At 39.7% G+C, this 17423-nt stretch overlaps 1 protein-coding gene across 4 annotated transcripts; it reads right to left on the bottom strand.

Moving 5' to 3' along the window:
- Positions 1 to 2367: 2367 nt before the first annotated feature.
- LOC107626755 (uncharacterized) lies at positions 2368 to 12544 on the bottom strand. Of its 4 annotated transcripts, none has more exons than XM_088501201.1 (8): positions 8275 to 12544; positions 7117 to 8187; positions 6791 to 7035; positions 6571 to 6712; positions 5894 to 6092; positions 5440 to 5775; positions 4594 to 5330; positions 2368 to 3450 (listed from the first exon to the last, which is right to left on the bottom strand). In XM_088501201.1, exons 1-8 carry the CDS (start codon positions 12103 to 12105, stop codon positions 2809 to 2811), a joined length of 7203 nt encoding a protein of 2400 aa, XP_088357327.1. In that variant the 5' UTR covers positions 12106 to 12544; the 3' UTR covers positions 2368 to 2808. The 4 variants fall into 4 exon arrangements, with proteins under 4 accessions (XP_088357327.1, XP_088357328.1, XP_088357326.1 ...); XM_088501202.1 differs by having other exon boundaries at positions 4594 to 5318; XM_088501200.1 differs by having other exon boundaries at positions 7117 to 12544.
- Positions 12545 to 17423: the final 4879 nt, after the last annotated feature.

The raw sequence follows: 17423 nt of genomic DNA, 5'->3' as shown, positions 1-17423 counted from the left end.
CATCAAGGAAGGGTTGCATCACGATCCATTAGCCAAGAAGTTGGTGGAGTTGGCTAGAGAAGGTAAGACCAAAAGATTTTGGTTAGAAAACGACCTTCTTTACACAAAAGGGAGAAGACTATATGTTCCTAAATGGGAAAATCTGAGAAGGAAGTTGGTAAGAGAATGCCACGACACCAAGTGGGCTGGTCACCAAGGTCAGCAAAAGACCTTAGCGCTCATTGAATATTCTTATTATTGGCCTCAAATGAGAGATGAAGTGGAGAGCTATGTGAAGACTTGTCTTGTGTGCCAACAAGATAAGATTGAAAACAAGACACCAAGTGGGTTGTTGGAACATCTGCCTCCATTAGAGCGACCGTGGGAAAGTGTCTCTTTAGATTTCACCTCTGCCTTACCAAAGTCCGAGGGGTTTGGATCTATTCTCGTGGTAGTGGATCGATTTTCGAAGTATGCTACCTTTATACCTATCCCTACTGACTGCACTGTAGAGGAAGCAGCACGACTATTCTTCAAGAATGTGGTGAAGTACTAGGGATTACCTAAGAGCATCATTAGGGATCGAGATCCACACTTCACAGGACGACTATGGACAGAGCTGTTCAAACTCCTTGGGTCGGAGCTTCATTTTTCAACAAGCTTCCATCCTCAAACCGATGGACAGACTGAGAGAGTGAACGCCTTACTCGAGTGTTACTTGAAGCATTTTGTAAGCGCTAATCAAAAGGATTGGACAAAAGTCCTAGACATTGCTCAATTCTCATACAATCTACAAAGGAGTGAGTCTACAGGGAAGAGTCCATTCGAGATTGTGACTGGACAACAGCCGCTTACACCTCACTCTCTTCCTTCCTCTTACTCAGGGAAGAGCCCTGGAGCTTATCATATGATTAAGTCTTGGGAAAAACAAGCAGATGTCACTCGTTCTTACCTTGACAAAGCTGCAAAGAGGATAAAGAAATGGGCAGATAAGAAGAGGAAGCATGCAAGCTATCAAGTGGGAGACACGATAATGATTAAACTTCTTCCATAACAATTCAAAGCCTTTCTCAAGGTTCATAAGGGCTTAATCCGCAAATACGAAGGGCCATTTGAGATCATTGCACGTGTTGGGGAGGTTGCTTACAAAGTACAACTCCCTCCCTCTATGAAGATCCACCCGGTCTTCCATGTGAGTATGCTTAAACCATATCATGAATACCAAGATGAATCGAGTAGAGGTGACTCGAGTCGTGCTCCGCCTGTGGTGATTAGATCCTTTGATAAAGAAATCGAAGATATCTTAGCTAATCGCGTCGTACGACGAAGAGGAGTACCACCAAGTATCCAATACTTGATCAAGTGGAAAGGACTCCCGATAACCGAAGCAAGCTGGGAAGCTCGTGAAGATCTGTGGCAATTCTAAGAACACCTACAGCGCTATCATGAATAGAACGCGACGAGGACGTCTGGCATTAGGTGGGGGAGAATGTCACGGTAAATTTTAGAAGGTTAAATTTAACAGTTCTATAATATCCTAGAAGGTCCCGGAATACCCTAGAAGGTTCTAGAAGACTCTGGAAGGTCATAGAGTATTCTAGAAGAGTGTAGATATATATAGAAGTATAAAGAGTGGTATGGAATAATCTAGAAACATTTAGAAAGTTATGGTAGGATAAATATTTGTAAAGAAGGTTTTGGATGATTAATCTGAACCGTTGATCAGATTTAATCATAACCATCCATTGAGGAGGTGGATGGCTATAAATAGAGGTGAGAGTTAGAATTTGTGTGTGTGAATCATTTGTAACAAACACTTGAGCAATAAAGTGTTCTTCCACCAAAGCTTCATTTCTCTTATGTTCTCTTGTATTCTTAGCTTTCTTGCTAAGTATTGAGGGTTAGACTGACTTGGTCTTAGCTCAAGAGGTTGAGTAAGTTCGAGTGTCGGCACGGTAGCGTTGGAATGTGTCCAAGGCCGTGACAATCAGCACTGTTAGTCATAAATTCCTCCCAATTCCTTTGTCAAATAGAAAATATTTAATTATTGACGAGATGAATAAACTATTGACCAATCATTTGGATCACTTTAGGTCATTTTATTAAAAATAAATATTAAAACCCATTTCATCAAAAGCTAAATCTTTCATATACCAAAATGGCTATTTACTCTATATAGTATTATAGTATTTCTTTGTTTCTGTAATTCTGTTATCCTGCATTTGGCGTGTTTTGGAAAGCTAAAGACTACTGCTGCTGTCTAGCTTCTGCGCTTCATACAGAACAAACAAAACAAAAATGTTTTCCGGAGTCTCTATGAATTATGATGGATGAATTCAACCACTAAATCATAATGAGGAAGTCAAACTAGAAAAATAAAACTATCAATTCTCAAAACTGATACTTCCCTTGTAATAATAATGGAAAGAATACACGATGACAACTATTTTTTCAATACACAACCAATAAATAATCTTTGCCTGGTTTTATGCCATCAAAAATGAAAAATAAAAAGATCGACCATGCTTGATTGATACATTCCAAAACAACAATGAGCTCATCAAGCAAGCAGCACTAGCATACTAAATGATATAATTCCCAATAACTAATCCAGGTGAGCAAAAAGTGATATCAATCACTTCGGCAACCTTCTTCAGGACTACACGTAGACAAAATGATGTAATCAGCAAAAAAGTCTCAACCTAACACTCAACCTGCCCTGCACCCCAAAAGTAGTAGAAGCTAATCAAAACCTTTTCTTTTTATTGTTTCAGCCAAAATATAAAGCATTGCAAGTTTTTGCAAATCCAGCAACTAAATTTTTGTCCATCATGACGTTGACGATGCCCCGCCAATAGTCTGTTTAGCCACATAAATTTGCTTCACCTTTGATGAAGGGAAGCTCTTATCTGTTGTACCCATAGTTTGGTTTCTTCCTTGGTATCTACGATGGGACCATTCACCCCCAGAACTATTTCTCTGAGAAACAGTACCTCTTTGATAATGGCCATGTCCTGAAGAATTGTCATAGTGCAAAGTAGAAATATTTTGTTGCGAGGGCTGACTCTTAAAAGCAGAACTCGCACCCTGGTTATTACTATTGCTGCCTTTGCCATTCTGAGAACTGACCTCTCCGGCATCCGCAATGTTGATCAGCGAGGGAGTCTTGTTGACAACATTCTGTTCAGCCTTAGCAGCAGTCGGGTTTGATGCATCCACTAACCCAAGTTCATCTGGCAATTGGTTAACATCAGCTGCTCTGGGAAAACTCCTATCACCTTCGGAAGGCGTCGAAGTCCTAGAATTGGTAAACCTTTGGATATTTAATGGCTGATCAACAGAAGGTCCATGATTAAATTGACTAGTTTGTACCCCTTCTTGTTGCTGCATCGGCATTGACAAAGGAATAGATGAAAGTGGTGAATTAGGAACATGAGGCCATCGAGCTTGGACAGACATGTCAGTAGAGGGCTGCCATAAATGTGATCAATCATTTAGCTATAATAATAATAATAATAATAATAATAATAATAATAAGAGAAAATGACAAATAGATCCCTGACTTTTTGCCCCGCAGACATTTTCGTCCCTGACTATTGAAAAATACTTTTAAGTCTCTGACCTTCACAAAACTTGAACGGATCAGTCCCTAACGGAGGCATTTAGACGGATCAGTCCCTGACGAAGGCATTTGGACGGAGGGACTGATTCGTCTAGGTTTTGTGAAGGTTAGGGACTTAAAAGTATTTTTCAATGGTCAGGGACGAAAATGTCCGCAGGACAAAAAGTCAGGGACCTATTTGTCCTTTTCTCTGATAATAATTAGAGCTTATACAGTTAAATTAAGACATGGAATAACCGAATGATTTTCATTATCCTATTCGACTAAACTACAAATACCTAGTATTTACTAGTTCCAGGTAGGGGTGGCAAACAGGCTAGCCCACCCTGCCCCGCCCCGCCAAGCCAAAAGGCCGCCCCGCCTAGCGAGGCGCCCAAATTCCTCTCCCACCCAGCCTAATGGCGGGCTAAGCCTGCTAATTCTCTTTTTTTTAATTATTTTTTTAATTAATAAACCATTAAAAATATATATATAATTTCACCACCACTTCAATAAATTTATAATTTCTAAAGACAAAAAAAAATTATAATTTCTAAAATCACAAACATTAAAGTCTTTATAATTCTGAATATGTGAAATATAATCATCAACCAAGTTTTTTGAAACAAAATAATAAAATAAAACAAACATTGTCCAAACATATAATTAAACATCTTCAAGTCTCTAATCAACCAAATATAGAACATAATTCAAACTATAACTTAAAACATCTTCAATTATTTTCAATTACAACAAAAAAACGACGGGTCCGTAGGGGAAGCCCGCCCTGCAGAAACCCGCCAAAGCCCGCGGATTAGACGGTGCGGGTTAGGCAGCCTTTTTAATTATAGCAGTTTCAAAATTCCAGTCCAGCCTGCCTTTTTTTGGAGTTACACAGGCCGGGCCGGTGGGTTTCGGCCCGTATGCCACCCCTAGTTCCAGGCAAGAACAAAGCTATGGCTGGACAATGGGGTGCTGTACAAAAAGCATTGCAGCTTCTATATAAGAATTACCTGGAAAGGAGAAACATCAAACATAGCCAGAGGAGAAGCCATTGGCATAAGAGGTGATCCAGGAGCAAGATGTTGAATTGGCGATGGCATGTTAGCAGGATTCCGCTGCGAAGATGCCATATTCATACTGTTCATATCCCCTTCACCAGGTCCTATGGCAGAGGATGTAGGAATGTGTTTCCAATCAGGCTGCTTTCCAGATGGTATATACGTGGTTCCCATGAAACTCAACCCAACTTGACCAAATTGTCCAACAGGTGCAAAATGGTTATAAACAACCATGTGCGGGGGACCCTGAACTCCCGGGATGCCTCCAGGAGGAGTTATAAATGGCCCAGTAAATCCTGTTGGAGGACCGTAAAAAGATTCAACACCAGAATGGCACTGCTGCCAGCTCCCAATCGACCTTGATGCTGCTGATGTTGTGGTTTTTTGAGTCTGTGATTGTGTTGTAGATGCAGACTCATCATGTGGCCCAAACGCAAACACAGGACCACCCATCATAGGATTCATTTCATAGAAAGGAAAATGAGAAGGAGGGCCGGAAGGAAAATGTGGAGGGATGGAAGGAAAATGTGAGATCATTTGGCCAGAAGAATTTTGTGAACTAGGCAGGGGTGGCCACAACGAAATGGGCGGAGTCTCCACAGATAAGTCTGCTGGAAGAGAAACACTTAAAGGCTCGTCAGATCTAGATTGACTAGCAGATTGCTGCTCCCCTACTCCTGCCAAAGTAACTAAAGATTAATATAGAAATCAATAATAGAAATTGATCATAAGAAATTAGTGTATGACTGGAAGAAAGAAAATTATCGGAATGAGTTAACAATTACGAAAAAGATTTACCTGCTGCTACCCTATCAATATCTGCAGCTACAAAACCTTTACCGTCTGTAACTGTGACAGAACAAGTACCTAACCCATTTCCAACAATCTCATCACTACTAATAGCAGCAACAGCAACAGCCGATGCAGCTGCTTCAGCTTCAGCTTCACAATCTTCTAAATGGCCATGAGATTCATCACCATGTTTCTCTTTGTCAAAGAAAAGACTACAATCATTATCAGATCCAGCAAGATTGTGGGATATTTGCATGTCTGATCTAGATGAACGAGGAGGGCCAATGCCATGAGACACAGCACGGCTGCTGGGAGGAAGAATAGTTGGAGATGTTACTGCCCCTGAATACAGAAAGAAACATGGTCCATCAGTAAGGAAATAAGTCAAGAAATAAGAAAACTGCAAGAAAATTGCTCAAAGCCAATAATCAAATGACTGAGAAAATATCTCTTTGCTAACCAAATTGAATTTTTTCTCCAGCTAGCAAGGAATTAATGGGGCTGGCAGCAGATGAAAATGCTTTCTCCTTTGTCAAAATGGATGATGTTGGCAAGCTGGATTCATTAACAATAGCTGTCACATTGCTAACAGGAGTCTGTGAATCACACTGTTGAGGTTTCATAGCCTCATCAAGTTGTGTCTGTGTAAGCGGCATGACCTACAATACAACTTGTTTTAATTTTTAAATTCTCAACGAAGGGATTGAACAGAGAATAAGCATTTCTTCAATCTTCTATAAATAGAATATCCCATTTGATCCCAAGCGTCACCCACAGAGTGCTAAAAGAAAAAGTAGGAGAGAGAGAGAGAGAGAGAGAGAGAGAGAGAGAGAGAGAGAGGAAGAAGAAGAAGAAGGAGCACAAATACTACAGTCACTTAATTTCAAAGTAGTGTCACATTAAATTATGGGATTAGTACCATATATAATCATCAGACCATACATAGACATAAGAAGATTTCAATATTCCACGTAAACAACCAAAAAAGATCATAATTTTCGATGTAGATAACCAAGTCTATATTGATGTATGCAACTAAAAAAGATTTATGGAAATGTGAAGTGAATACACACTGGAAAATCAGAAATTGCATTTCAATTGCTATTATTCTCTTATTATTGGGATAAGGGTTCAAACCTGCTGATTAATTTGTGCATTGCCCCAAGAGCCCAAAGATGTCTGGACATTATCAAGAACCTTGTTCTTACTCTCAAAAATCACACCAGGGACAGGGTCCTTTTCACCACCAGAAACCACTGGGAAACTTGTCTGCAGTGACCTGCAAAGGTAAAGTAACATTATAGGCTTACTTTTTGTAAAGTCATAGCAACAATAAATATTACAAGACAGCAGTTACCTGTTTAACTGTGACCTTACATCAGGCTGTGCATCAATTTTCAAAGGAGGTGTGCCTATAGGAGCTAATGACTGGGATGGCATGCTTGAATTAAATCCAGATGAGACATCAATATTTGTCATTCCCCGCCCTTCAGCAGGGACAAAATCACTGGGAATACTGTTAGCCACTTCTCCTACAGGCAAGGGTCCTTTGCTAGAATTTGCCATAGAACTTTGTGAAGTGGAGCGAGATTTTCTTGGTACCTAATATTAAAAGAAAACATGAGATGAATGCGATACAGAATGCAGTTAATTTAACAGAAAAAAATTGCAGACTATCTATACCTTTGCAACCCGAGACTTGGCCTTGATTTCTTTCTCTCTCTGTTCTCGCCTATCATTTAGCATTTGCCTCTTTGACCTGACTTCAATAAAGTCATCCTCATCACTAGGAGCTTCAATTCCAGGTTGCTCAAACACCCGTATAATTCCACTTTGCAATGGAGCATCAACATCTTCCTCAGAACACAAGTTCCTTTTGAGATTACTCTGTCCAGAATGTGAGAAGCTCTGAGCCTTTGTTGAATCTTTCCCATCAACCTTCTCAAATCGGCTTCCAGAATCCATTCCATGTAGATTTTCAGTAGCTGATTCTACTGACTGCTTTCCAGATTTATTTGGGAAAGCCCTCCTAGGTCCTGCCCTTCCAGAAATGCCTGCTCCCTTCCCATTGATATTTGATTTATTATCCAACCCAGTCTGATCAGTCAATACCAAACTAGAAGATTGTTTCTTATCAGCACTTTCGCGGACTCGAAATTCAGTTCGTTGTATATTACGCCGGGGCCTCCTCATATATCCTCCGGCGTCCGGGCGACTGGCCCTTGGAGCTGGACCTGATGATCTAGATCCCGAAGTTTTTACTGTAAAGACATATCTCTTTCCCCTACCACCAGATGGAGGATAATGTGCTTTTGACTCCACAAAATCCCTCTCTTTAGAAAGAGAATGGAATGATGCATCTCTGGAGAGAGACAGACCTTCTGACTCTTTAGCACTTGATGAAGCACTGCTGCTCTTTCTAACAACATTTTGGCTCACCTGCTTGTCCAACTGAAAACCTGCAGCAGTTCTAGCACTATCAGTACCATCATGGGGAGTGCCAATCTGAGCCTGCTTTATTCCAGCTATATTTTCTGCATTCTCACTTGGTTGGGAACCTTGTGGTAAGCTCCTAGCATTACCTGGTTGGCTGCCAACAGAATGCTGCCTGATCCCATCTTTAATAAAAGAATCGGATGTTTCTGAACCAGTTTGAACTTGCATTCGACCTCCCGGATTATGATTAAAAGAGAAACCGGATGGAATATTAGGCTGAACAAACGACATTGACTGATGACCCAGAGGCATTAACCCCTGTGATATAGGAGATGTATACCTCAGCTGCCCAAATTGAAATAAAGGAGGCTGTGATGGGTGCATGTGAGAAATGGGTGTACCAACCTGTGGATGAAGGTGTAGCGGCATCTGTATAGAACCAATCTGTATGGCAGGTACAGGTGAGGGTATCAAAGATGGACCAGAGAAAAGGCCAAACTGGAGTTTAATGGGTACGTCTGCTTGATTAGGAGTAACAGCTACGTTGGAAATAATAGTCTGGCCTGAAGACGAGTAGTGCGGGGCAATAGGAACTGAAGTCGGTGTACTGTGATGAGTAGACATGCCATTAGAAGCTTCCACATTGCCTAGACTCTCAGATGCCACAGAAGAATGAGCATTGCTAGGCTGAATGAGCAAATCTTGATTTTGCTTCTCTGGTTCATGGAACAAACTAGAAGAACTATTAAGATTCACCTGTGAGGAATCATTGACAGTTTGAAGGCCTTTGCCATCATTGGATGCATCATCAAAAGAAGCACGTTCTTCAAGATTAATGCCATCAGCCTGTTGACCCATAAATGTGGGTTCTTCATTTTTAGAAGTCCTTTCAAACTCTTCATTGGGCATCCCAACCTGGACACCATCATCAAATCCTAACACTAGGTTATCCATCATGTGGGGCAATCCTTTCTCCTGCAAATGCATATCTTCAAATTCCTGATTGAGGTCGACATTATCATCTCCTTCATGCACTTCATCTTCTTCCTGATAATCTTCATCTTCATCATATTCTTCTTGCTCCTGGAACTGCTCATTATTCTCATTAGTCCATTCATCATCATCACCACTTGAGACAGCAGAAGAAGTAACAACATTCTCATTTCCAGCTATGGTAGGTATTTCATTTGATTCATTTTCCGGAGCAGAAAGCACATTTTTACTTTCCTCAGCAGTCAATATCCCAGGAGAAACTCCAGATTCATCTAAGTCATCATGAGAAAGATGAGTAGGAGAACTTGGGGGGCTTGAAACAGAGAGCGAAGACTGAGAATCACAACCTGTTGTGGTATCGCCTTTATGGTTCTCATTCACAGTAGCCTCTTGTAGGGCATCAACTACCTCAGTTTGTCCACGATTCACGTTGTCATAACCAGTTGGCAGCGTAGACTCAGTCCTGGCTGCCTGATCATACCGAATCTCATTTTCCAGGAAAGCAGAAGGACCAGTAAACTCATTCCCATTCCTGTAAGGTCTGTGCACAGAAGATAAAGAAGGTGGGGGAAGAACACGAGGCTGCCTGACCGAATAACGTGACCTCCCCAAGGCAAAAGGTCCCTCAGGTTCTGAATTGTGATATGGACGCTCAGTGTATGGAGGAAATGGATGAGAACGGCCCTGTGTCCAACCTTCACCAAATCTTTCAACAAAGCTTTCATGAAAATCTGAATCATTATCTGTACTTCTGCCTACATGATCGCCATCTCCAGATTGATGCCACCTCTGCCCTCTTAAATGAGCATATTCATCTAAAGGAGCCTCCGAAACACCTTTGTAATAAGTCCTTGATGACATAAATCCGGCACCACCATTATATTCTTTCCTCATAAATGCCTTTCCACCAATTGATGGATCCCTTCGAGGACTGTTGTGACCATTCTCCTGGTCCTGTGAATAGAAGGCTGAGCTGCCCCAATTATCATATGCATCTCTCTTCCATGAATTAACTGGTTTTCCCCTATCAATAAAAGCAGAAGAAACATCTCTAGAGAAATTAGGTCTAGAGCCCGTCTCCAATGGCCTATTCACACTTGATGAATCAGAAGATGCCGAAGTTAATATCCTGTCAACCATTCGTTCACTATCCTCCCAATCACCCACATCCGTAGCCCTAGATGCATCTTTTTCGTTCACTACCCCGGACATCTTATCATCTACAAGTTGAGAGCTATTACCAACTTTTGATGCTTCAGCCTGCCTCCTAGCAATCCTTTGCTCCAATTCTAGAAGCTTTTGTCTAGCAGCTTGTTTCCTCCTCTCTTCTTCTAAAATCATCCTTTGTTTCTCTTCTTCCCTTGCAATCCTCTGCTCTTCTACCTTCCGCAAAGCTTCAACCCTTTCTTGTTCTGCTCTCCATGCTGCCTCTCTTGCTTCTTCTTCCAATCTCCTCTGCCTCTCCTCCTGTTCTCTAGCTTGCCTCAATCTTTCCTCCTCTTCTCTGCGAGCCAATTCTAATGCCCTTTCTTGCTCTTCAATTACTCGCTGCCGCTCCTGTTCTTGCATCCTCTGAACTCTTTCAAGCTCAGCCTCAAATGATTCCCTGACAGGATCATGGAAATCAGTTTGCTTAAGCATATCCTTCTTCTTCTTCACTACCCCAACAAGACCAGACGAGAATATATCCCTACCATCAAAACCAGAAGCTCCAAATGGATCCTCCATGAAAGCCTTTTCAGACTTCTGCAATGTGCGTTTCTCTCTACCGAAATTGAGCAGAGGATCATTAACCGGAAGCCCTTTACCTCCCAAGGAAAATGAAGACTTCGACACTGAGCTCTGGACAGAATCAACTCTATTTCTATTGTACTGTTGTGCATTATTATTTCGGTCACCATATGAGTCAGTCATGCTACTACTCCATGGCTTCCCTCCCTGTCCCTGACCATACCCCATGTCCCTCTTTCCAGAATCACCATTAACATTATCTCTGAAAGGGGATGGAACGTACTTGTTATCCTTCCCCAAATTTCTACTCCCACTGGATGATGGTCTCACACCAACACCAACACCAACACCATTCCTATCATAATGGTCCAGTTTAGAAACTTCACTGGAGGAAACCTTTCCAGCTTCATTGTCCCTTATCTGTCCCCTCTTGTCAAAACCATGTTTATTATTATGTGGCAACAAGCCAACCCTCGGCATATCAAAATCCCAATAAGCCTCACTCTTCAAAGAAAGCCCATGATCCCTGCTTCCTTCTCCCCTGCTCCGTTCTGTGAATCCATGACTCGTGTCTCGCTCATCGTCAGCCCAATCAGACCTCGGATTCAACCGAACAAGGGGCAACGGACCAGGAAAATACTCATCCTGCTGCTTCCGGCCCCCATGTTCCCCTGCACTGCCTCGAGAACCACCAAAACCACCTCGAGTTCCATTTCCACTCTCACCAAACTCACCCCCAATTCCAATTCCACCACCTCGCGCAATACTGAACTGAGAGTGACGCTGCTGCTGATGAAGCTCAACAACTGACTCGTCCTTCCTCTGATCACCAGATACATTACTTTCATCAGCTGAACTCTTCAGCTTCTGAATCGAATTCTCCTTCTCCTTGTTCTTCTGTGCCGGCCCAGGAGTGGATGAAACCAAGGTGGCAGCACGCAATGAAGGAAAATCCTCCCCTCTCAGCACGGCAGCCTTCTCCACAGTAGGCTGAGGCAAAACAGGGGCGGCAGTGGGTCCCACAGGACCGGATCGAGCAGCCGGCGGCATATACACGCTGCCACCGCGGCCAAACCCTTCGCCGGACCTCAATCCCTGGTCGAATCCATCCAGCGCGTGCTCCACAGGCGCTTCTTTCTCCCCGGCAGTGATTGGAGCAGGCTTGGTCCATCCCAAACCGGAGGAGGCAGGTCTGGACCCGGTTCCCGAACCAGAAGCACCGGCTGGACCAACACCGGATCCCAGCGAATCGAACCGCTCGTGCTCCTTGCGAAGCGAAGGGAGGTTCAAGGGGGGCGGGACGGAGAGCTTAGGCCCTGCCTTGTGCGAGCTGCGAGGCCTCGAGAGGACCACCATGCCTCCTCCACCGCCTGCGCCGCCGTGGCCGGAGGAGGGACGGTTAGTCCTGCCCGATCCGAAGGAGGCGGAGTGGTTGTTGTGGAGGTGGTGAGATTGCTGCCCATAGGATTTGTTCAGATTCACAGAGACGAATTTGGTGCCGGAATTGGCCATCGCAGTGTCAATCGCCAAAGCATGAAAACCCTAACCCTTATTTTTGTCTCGATTCGTGGGATCTGGCAATGATTGATCGAAACCCTAAGTAAGATCGCACTGTAACCACCAACACTGGTGATCCAAATGACGCCGTACGGGGGATTCAATGGAGCTCGTAACTTTGTTGGATCTCGTTGCTGTTGGTGCTTTTTCTTTTCGGTTTTGGATTAGGGTAAGTTTGTGTGAAGGAAATGTGGGATTGAATTGTTTATTAGGAACTTTGCGTAGGATAAGAGAGACACCCTCCGGGGGTGTAAGAGAGAGCGAGGCGGTGGTTAGGAGAGAGGAGAAGAAGAAGAAGAAGCCCTACTCTAATGTCTAACTGGAGAGAGAGGGGGAGAGAGAGAGAACAAAGAAGCTGAAGAAGTAGACCAAAGCTATGAATGATCTTCCTTGTCCTTGTGTTTGTTCCCCTATATTTCTCGGTATTTATGTTTGGACCACGCTTCTTTTATTCATTGATCCTTTTGTTTACAAATTATTAAAATAAATTTGCACATTCATCCTATGACGGTCTATGAGGTTCGTTTGGAAACAGACACTGAAATTGGGATTAGGGAATTTAGGCTGCTTTTGGTTTCAAAGACTCACACAGCAACATGGACACACTAAAACATGTTTTGTATTTATTTGTTGAAATACAAATTTTTAATAGAGATATTAGTACATAAATATACATAAAATATATGTATTTAATACATAACACTATTTTTACGGCAGAGTTTTGTTTAAGTTGTGACTTAATTTTATCTAACATTTGTCATCGATGTCAAAATGATTTTGAATCCATTTTTTATTATCTTCGGGAGTGCCCTAATACCAAGGAAGTTTGAAACATTTTAGACTTGTATTCAAATAACTCAGATTTACGTGATTGGCTCTATAGAGATGTTTTTCTTTTCTTTTTGACCATCTGGTGGATTTGGAGAAGCAAAAATCATGACTTATTCAATACAGATGACTCTTGGAGTACTAGTAAAGTGGTGAGTTTGATTCGTAGTTCAGTAACGGAGCTCCACACTACTTTTGCTATGCATCAATCTTTGTCTCCTCCTTCGCTTTGTTTGCATTAGGTTCCACTTCCAATTCATTCTGTTAAATTGAATTGTGATTCTAGTTGTTTTGCTCCTTTTGGCTATGCTGATTTTGGTTGTATCATTCGCAATTCTGACGGATGTTGGTTGAAAGGTTGCACTGGAAAAGTCGAAGTATGCAGTGTTCTTTTTGCTGAATTGTATGCGATTTGGAGAGGTTTACTTCTAGTTTGGGATAGTGAATTTCGTGAGGTTATTTGTGAAACAGACTGTTTAGAAGCTCTTTTCTTGGTAAACCAAAGAATGCTTGGTAAGGATATTGCAGAATGGGATTTGGCAAAGCATATACATGAGGTTATGAATTGGAATTGGAGAGTCTCTATTCTTTTAATTCAGAGGAATGCAAATAGTGTTGCAGATTGTATGGCTAGAGCAGTTGTTTCTAGCGCAGACATTCACTCGAATTGGAGTCAACCATGGAGTGAGCTTCAACATCTAATAGATTTAGATATGAACTTAGCCAATTAATTTGATTTTGTCTCTGTTTTTTTCTTTCTTTTTTTTCTGTTTAGTCACCAAAACATAAAATATATGTATTCAGTATACTTTTAAAATATTGAGACAAAAAAATACAATTAATTAGACATAATTTTTTATTTTTTGCCTTTTATTAATTTTGAAAATAATATATTTATCCCTAACTCTACTTCTTTCTCTTCTATTTTTCTCTATCCATTAATGACTGACCATTTTCCTTCACCTCTCCTTCTTCCTTCCGCTGCCGCATCTCGTCGTCTAGATCCGAGCGCCACTGTTGAGTCTCTTCCTTCGTCCAGATCCGCACGTCGCCACTCGTCTCCTCCTTCGTCTAGATTTATGGCTGTCGCCTCTCCTCCCTCTTCACGATGTCCACGGCCGCCTCTTCCTCTTCCTCTTCGAATTTGTCATTGCCGCCTCTTCCTCTACCTTGGTTCTTCTCCTTTCACAGTTTGCTTTTCAGTTACTTTTTCCTCCCTTTTTGTTTTTCTTTTGAAAAATAAAAATTTTTGTTGATTATTGTAAAATTTTTGCTAATTAATTTGTGATGAATCGTGTGTGATGATGAATTTGTAGTGGTAGAGATGGTGGATGATAGTGGTAGCAATGGTGGCTAATTCTTTTTATAAGGATAATATGAATTTTTTTCTAATTTTATTGTGTCTTATTCAATGTTTACCAAATACAGTATAGTATATAGACACTAATAATTTGTCTCTATGGCTGCGTTTGTTTTCGAGAACAAGACAAGACAAGACACTGAGAACAGAATAGGACAAGACACTGATGGACAGAGACACAAAATTTTGTGTTCTTGTATTTTATTTGGTGATAAATTAGAATAAATTATGAAAATCTAATTTATTCTCTCTTTTTTTCATTTAAAAAATTTGAGATGAAAAATATAATAATAAAAAATATAATTATGAAAAATTAACAAGAATAATGAAAGAAAAAATAAAAAATAATTTGTGTCCTTTGTTGGTGTCTCCGTGTCCTTCCTGTCAGAATGGACACAAAATACACTAATTTAGTATCTCTGGACACATTGTCTCTGTTCATGTCTCTTCTGTCAAACACAATTTTATGTCTGTGTGTACCTGTCTCAGTGTCCTGTCTTTATAAACAAACGCAGCCTATGTCTTTAATGTCTATGTCTCTATCTTAAAAAATACATAAACCAAACGCTACCTAAATTTGATATATGATTAGTAGTTAAAGATTAGAGTTAAAATTTCATTTACAAAACACAAAATTTTAGTCCTTTCAAAATTTTTAAAAAATAAGGATACAGAAGGATTGAAAATTTTTTGACGAAAAATAAAATTTTAATAATATTTATTTCTAAAATTATCATCGTCTAATTATTTTAATTTCACATCTAACATTACTTTTTCTTTTCCAACAAAATATTAAGATATCACTCAATCCTATACATTTTACACCAAACATAATTTAAAAATTCAGTTTTTTAATCTTTGTCTCCTAGTCTTTGTCTCTTCTAAACGCAGACAGAGTAAAACCGTGGTTCTAAAAATTGATCAAATTAGTTCAATTGAAAACCTAAATTTTTGCAATTTGGTCCCACAAACAAAACTGCTAACTCAAAAATTGCTTGTAAACTGTTAAATCGACCGAAAATTGGCTAATCAAACCGAATCGGAACTCGACTAATTTTTAACTAGAGATGTTAAAAAATATCCTAAAGTTCCTTAATATGTAAAAAATCAGAAGGAAGGCTTATAAAAAAAACTAAGAGAAACAAAAGCAAAAGAAAAATAAGTTTTAGTGAAAAAGATGATGATGAAATTGAAGATACAATCGCCGAAGCAATATTACAAGAAAAGCAACAACGTCGTGAATATTATAATTTATTTTCTAATTATTTATTAGAATGATTTTAGTTTTTAACATATTGATAACACGTCGTGTATTTTGTTAGGTAATATTAATGCCGATTTTCATCAAAAGAGCAGTAATAATATTAGTCTTTATACTATATCTTTTGATTCTTCTGCTCAAAATGGAGGAAATGAAGGTGAAGACAATTCAAATGCAGCGAATCTGTAGTAAGATTTTGTAGATTTTAATGATTGATGACATGTTGCTATTTTATATTTGGATATTTTCTTTTATTATTTGACTTTTTTGAGTTTGTACTTTGATAAGATTATAAGAGTTTGATTAATATAGTACTTTAAATTTAGATGATATTTTAAGGTTTATGTTAAACTATGATTATGTTTTAGTATGTTTATTTATATTTTATTTATTATTTTATTATAAAACGCTTATTTCAATTGAACCATAATTAAACTAATTGTATCATTAATTAGAGTAATTTAAGAACCGATCCAATTTTCAAAATCTTGATTAAAACTATTTTGTTAATCCCTCGGCTTGTTGAGAATTAGATTTCTATAATAGAAAATATTAACTAGGCTCTTAAAATATGTTTAGTTTAAATAAGTAATTTTTAGTATAAAATATATTGTTGAGTTAAGAAATTAACTAACATAATTGATGATGACAAACATTAATTTTATTGGGCTGATTACCCAATTAGTTTTGATAATTTTGTTTAAAATGATGTAGGCCAAAACTTAATATTGCAGCAGCCCAACTAAAGGCAACAAAATCAGAAGCACTCATAGTGTGCAACATTTACAAACAAAGGCCAAATAAGAAATGACAAAGAAATCACATGGGCTGAATGGTAAGTGAATAAAATCCATGCCCAAGGTGTTTCTCTCAAGCTGATCCCTCCAAGTGCTTGCCTCCAAAGCAACGTTCACTTTTTTATTTCGGTCAGACTTAGACAATAGAGAGAGAGAGAGAGAGAGAGAGAGAGAGAGAGAGAGAGAGAGCTTCGTTCCAAAGTCATTCACCAAAGAAGAAAGAAAGAGAAGGGTTAAGTAAAAAAGTTGAGGTCTAATCACCCACATTAAACCATATCAAGCTAAGTTAGAAGCTAAAGGTGATTCATTTCCTTTTGCAAGCATCTTACTTTCTTCTCTCCTTCTCCAACTCTCTACCACTCCGATTTGAGATAAATGGAGAAAGTGATTTCTGAAATACACTGCTGTGAATCAAAGGGCAAGATTATTTTTTGGAGACAAAGTAGTATCTCAAGGGTTTAGATGTGGGATTGCCATTGAAAAACTTTTCTTATTTGCTATTCTGAGGCATTTGGTCAAGAGAAAGAGATCTGTTTCAAAATTCAAAATTGGTGATTAATAGAAGAAAGTGAAAGGCTAAGTTGGTAGCACACAGCTCGAGGAGTTCACTTGGTAGAGAGCAACTCAGCAACATGCAAGGAGATACAAAAGAAAATTTTTTCATCATTCTAAAGCTAAGGAGAGAGAACCAGGGTTTGAAGTTTTTGTTCTGAGAAGTTTTCTCTGAAGAGTTCATCAACTTGGACAGTGCTCTCTAGTTAAAGAGGCATTCTGCCAGAATAAGGAACTAAATCAGAGTCAAGTGAATCCGGTTCAACCTATAGCAAGCAAGACTGTTGAAGCATCAATCTCCTTCATGTTTCACATATTGTAATTTCATTTTTAATGTATATATTTCTGTAATTTTTTGAGTGGTAAAAGTCTGAAAGAGAGAGCTTAAAAAAAATTCAAAGAGTGAAAAAGGTTGAGTGATACACTTGAGTGAAACGCCTAGAGTGATTTCAGATTTCTTTAGGTTGTTTATTGT

The sequence above is a fragment of the Arachis ipaensis genome, chromosome B1 (assembly GCF_059453495.1).
Source record: "Arachis ipaensis isolate K30076 ecotype BB chromosome B1, ASM5945349v1, whole genome shotgun sequence".
Classification (NCBI taxonomy): Eukaryota; Viridiplantae; Streptophyta; class Magnoliopsida; order Fabales; family Fabaceae; genus Arachis; species Arachis ipaensis.
This window is presented reverse-complemented; position numbering and strand designations above follow the sequence as displayed.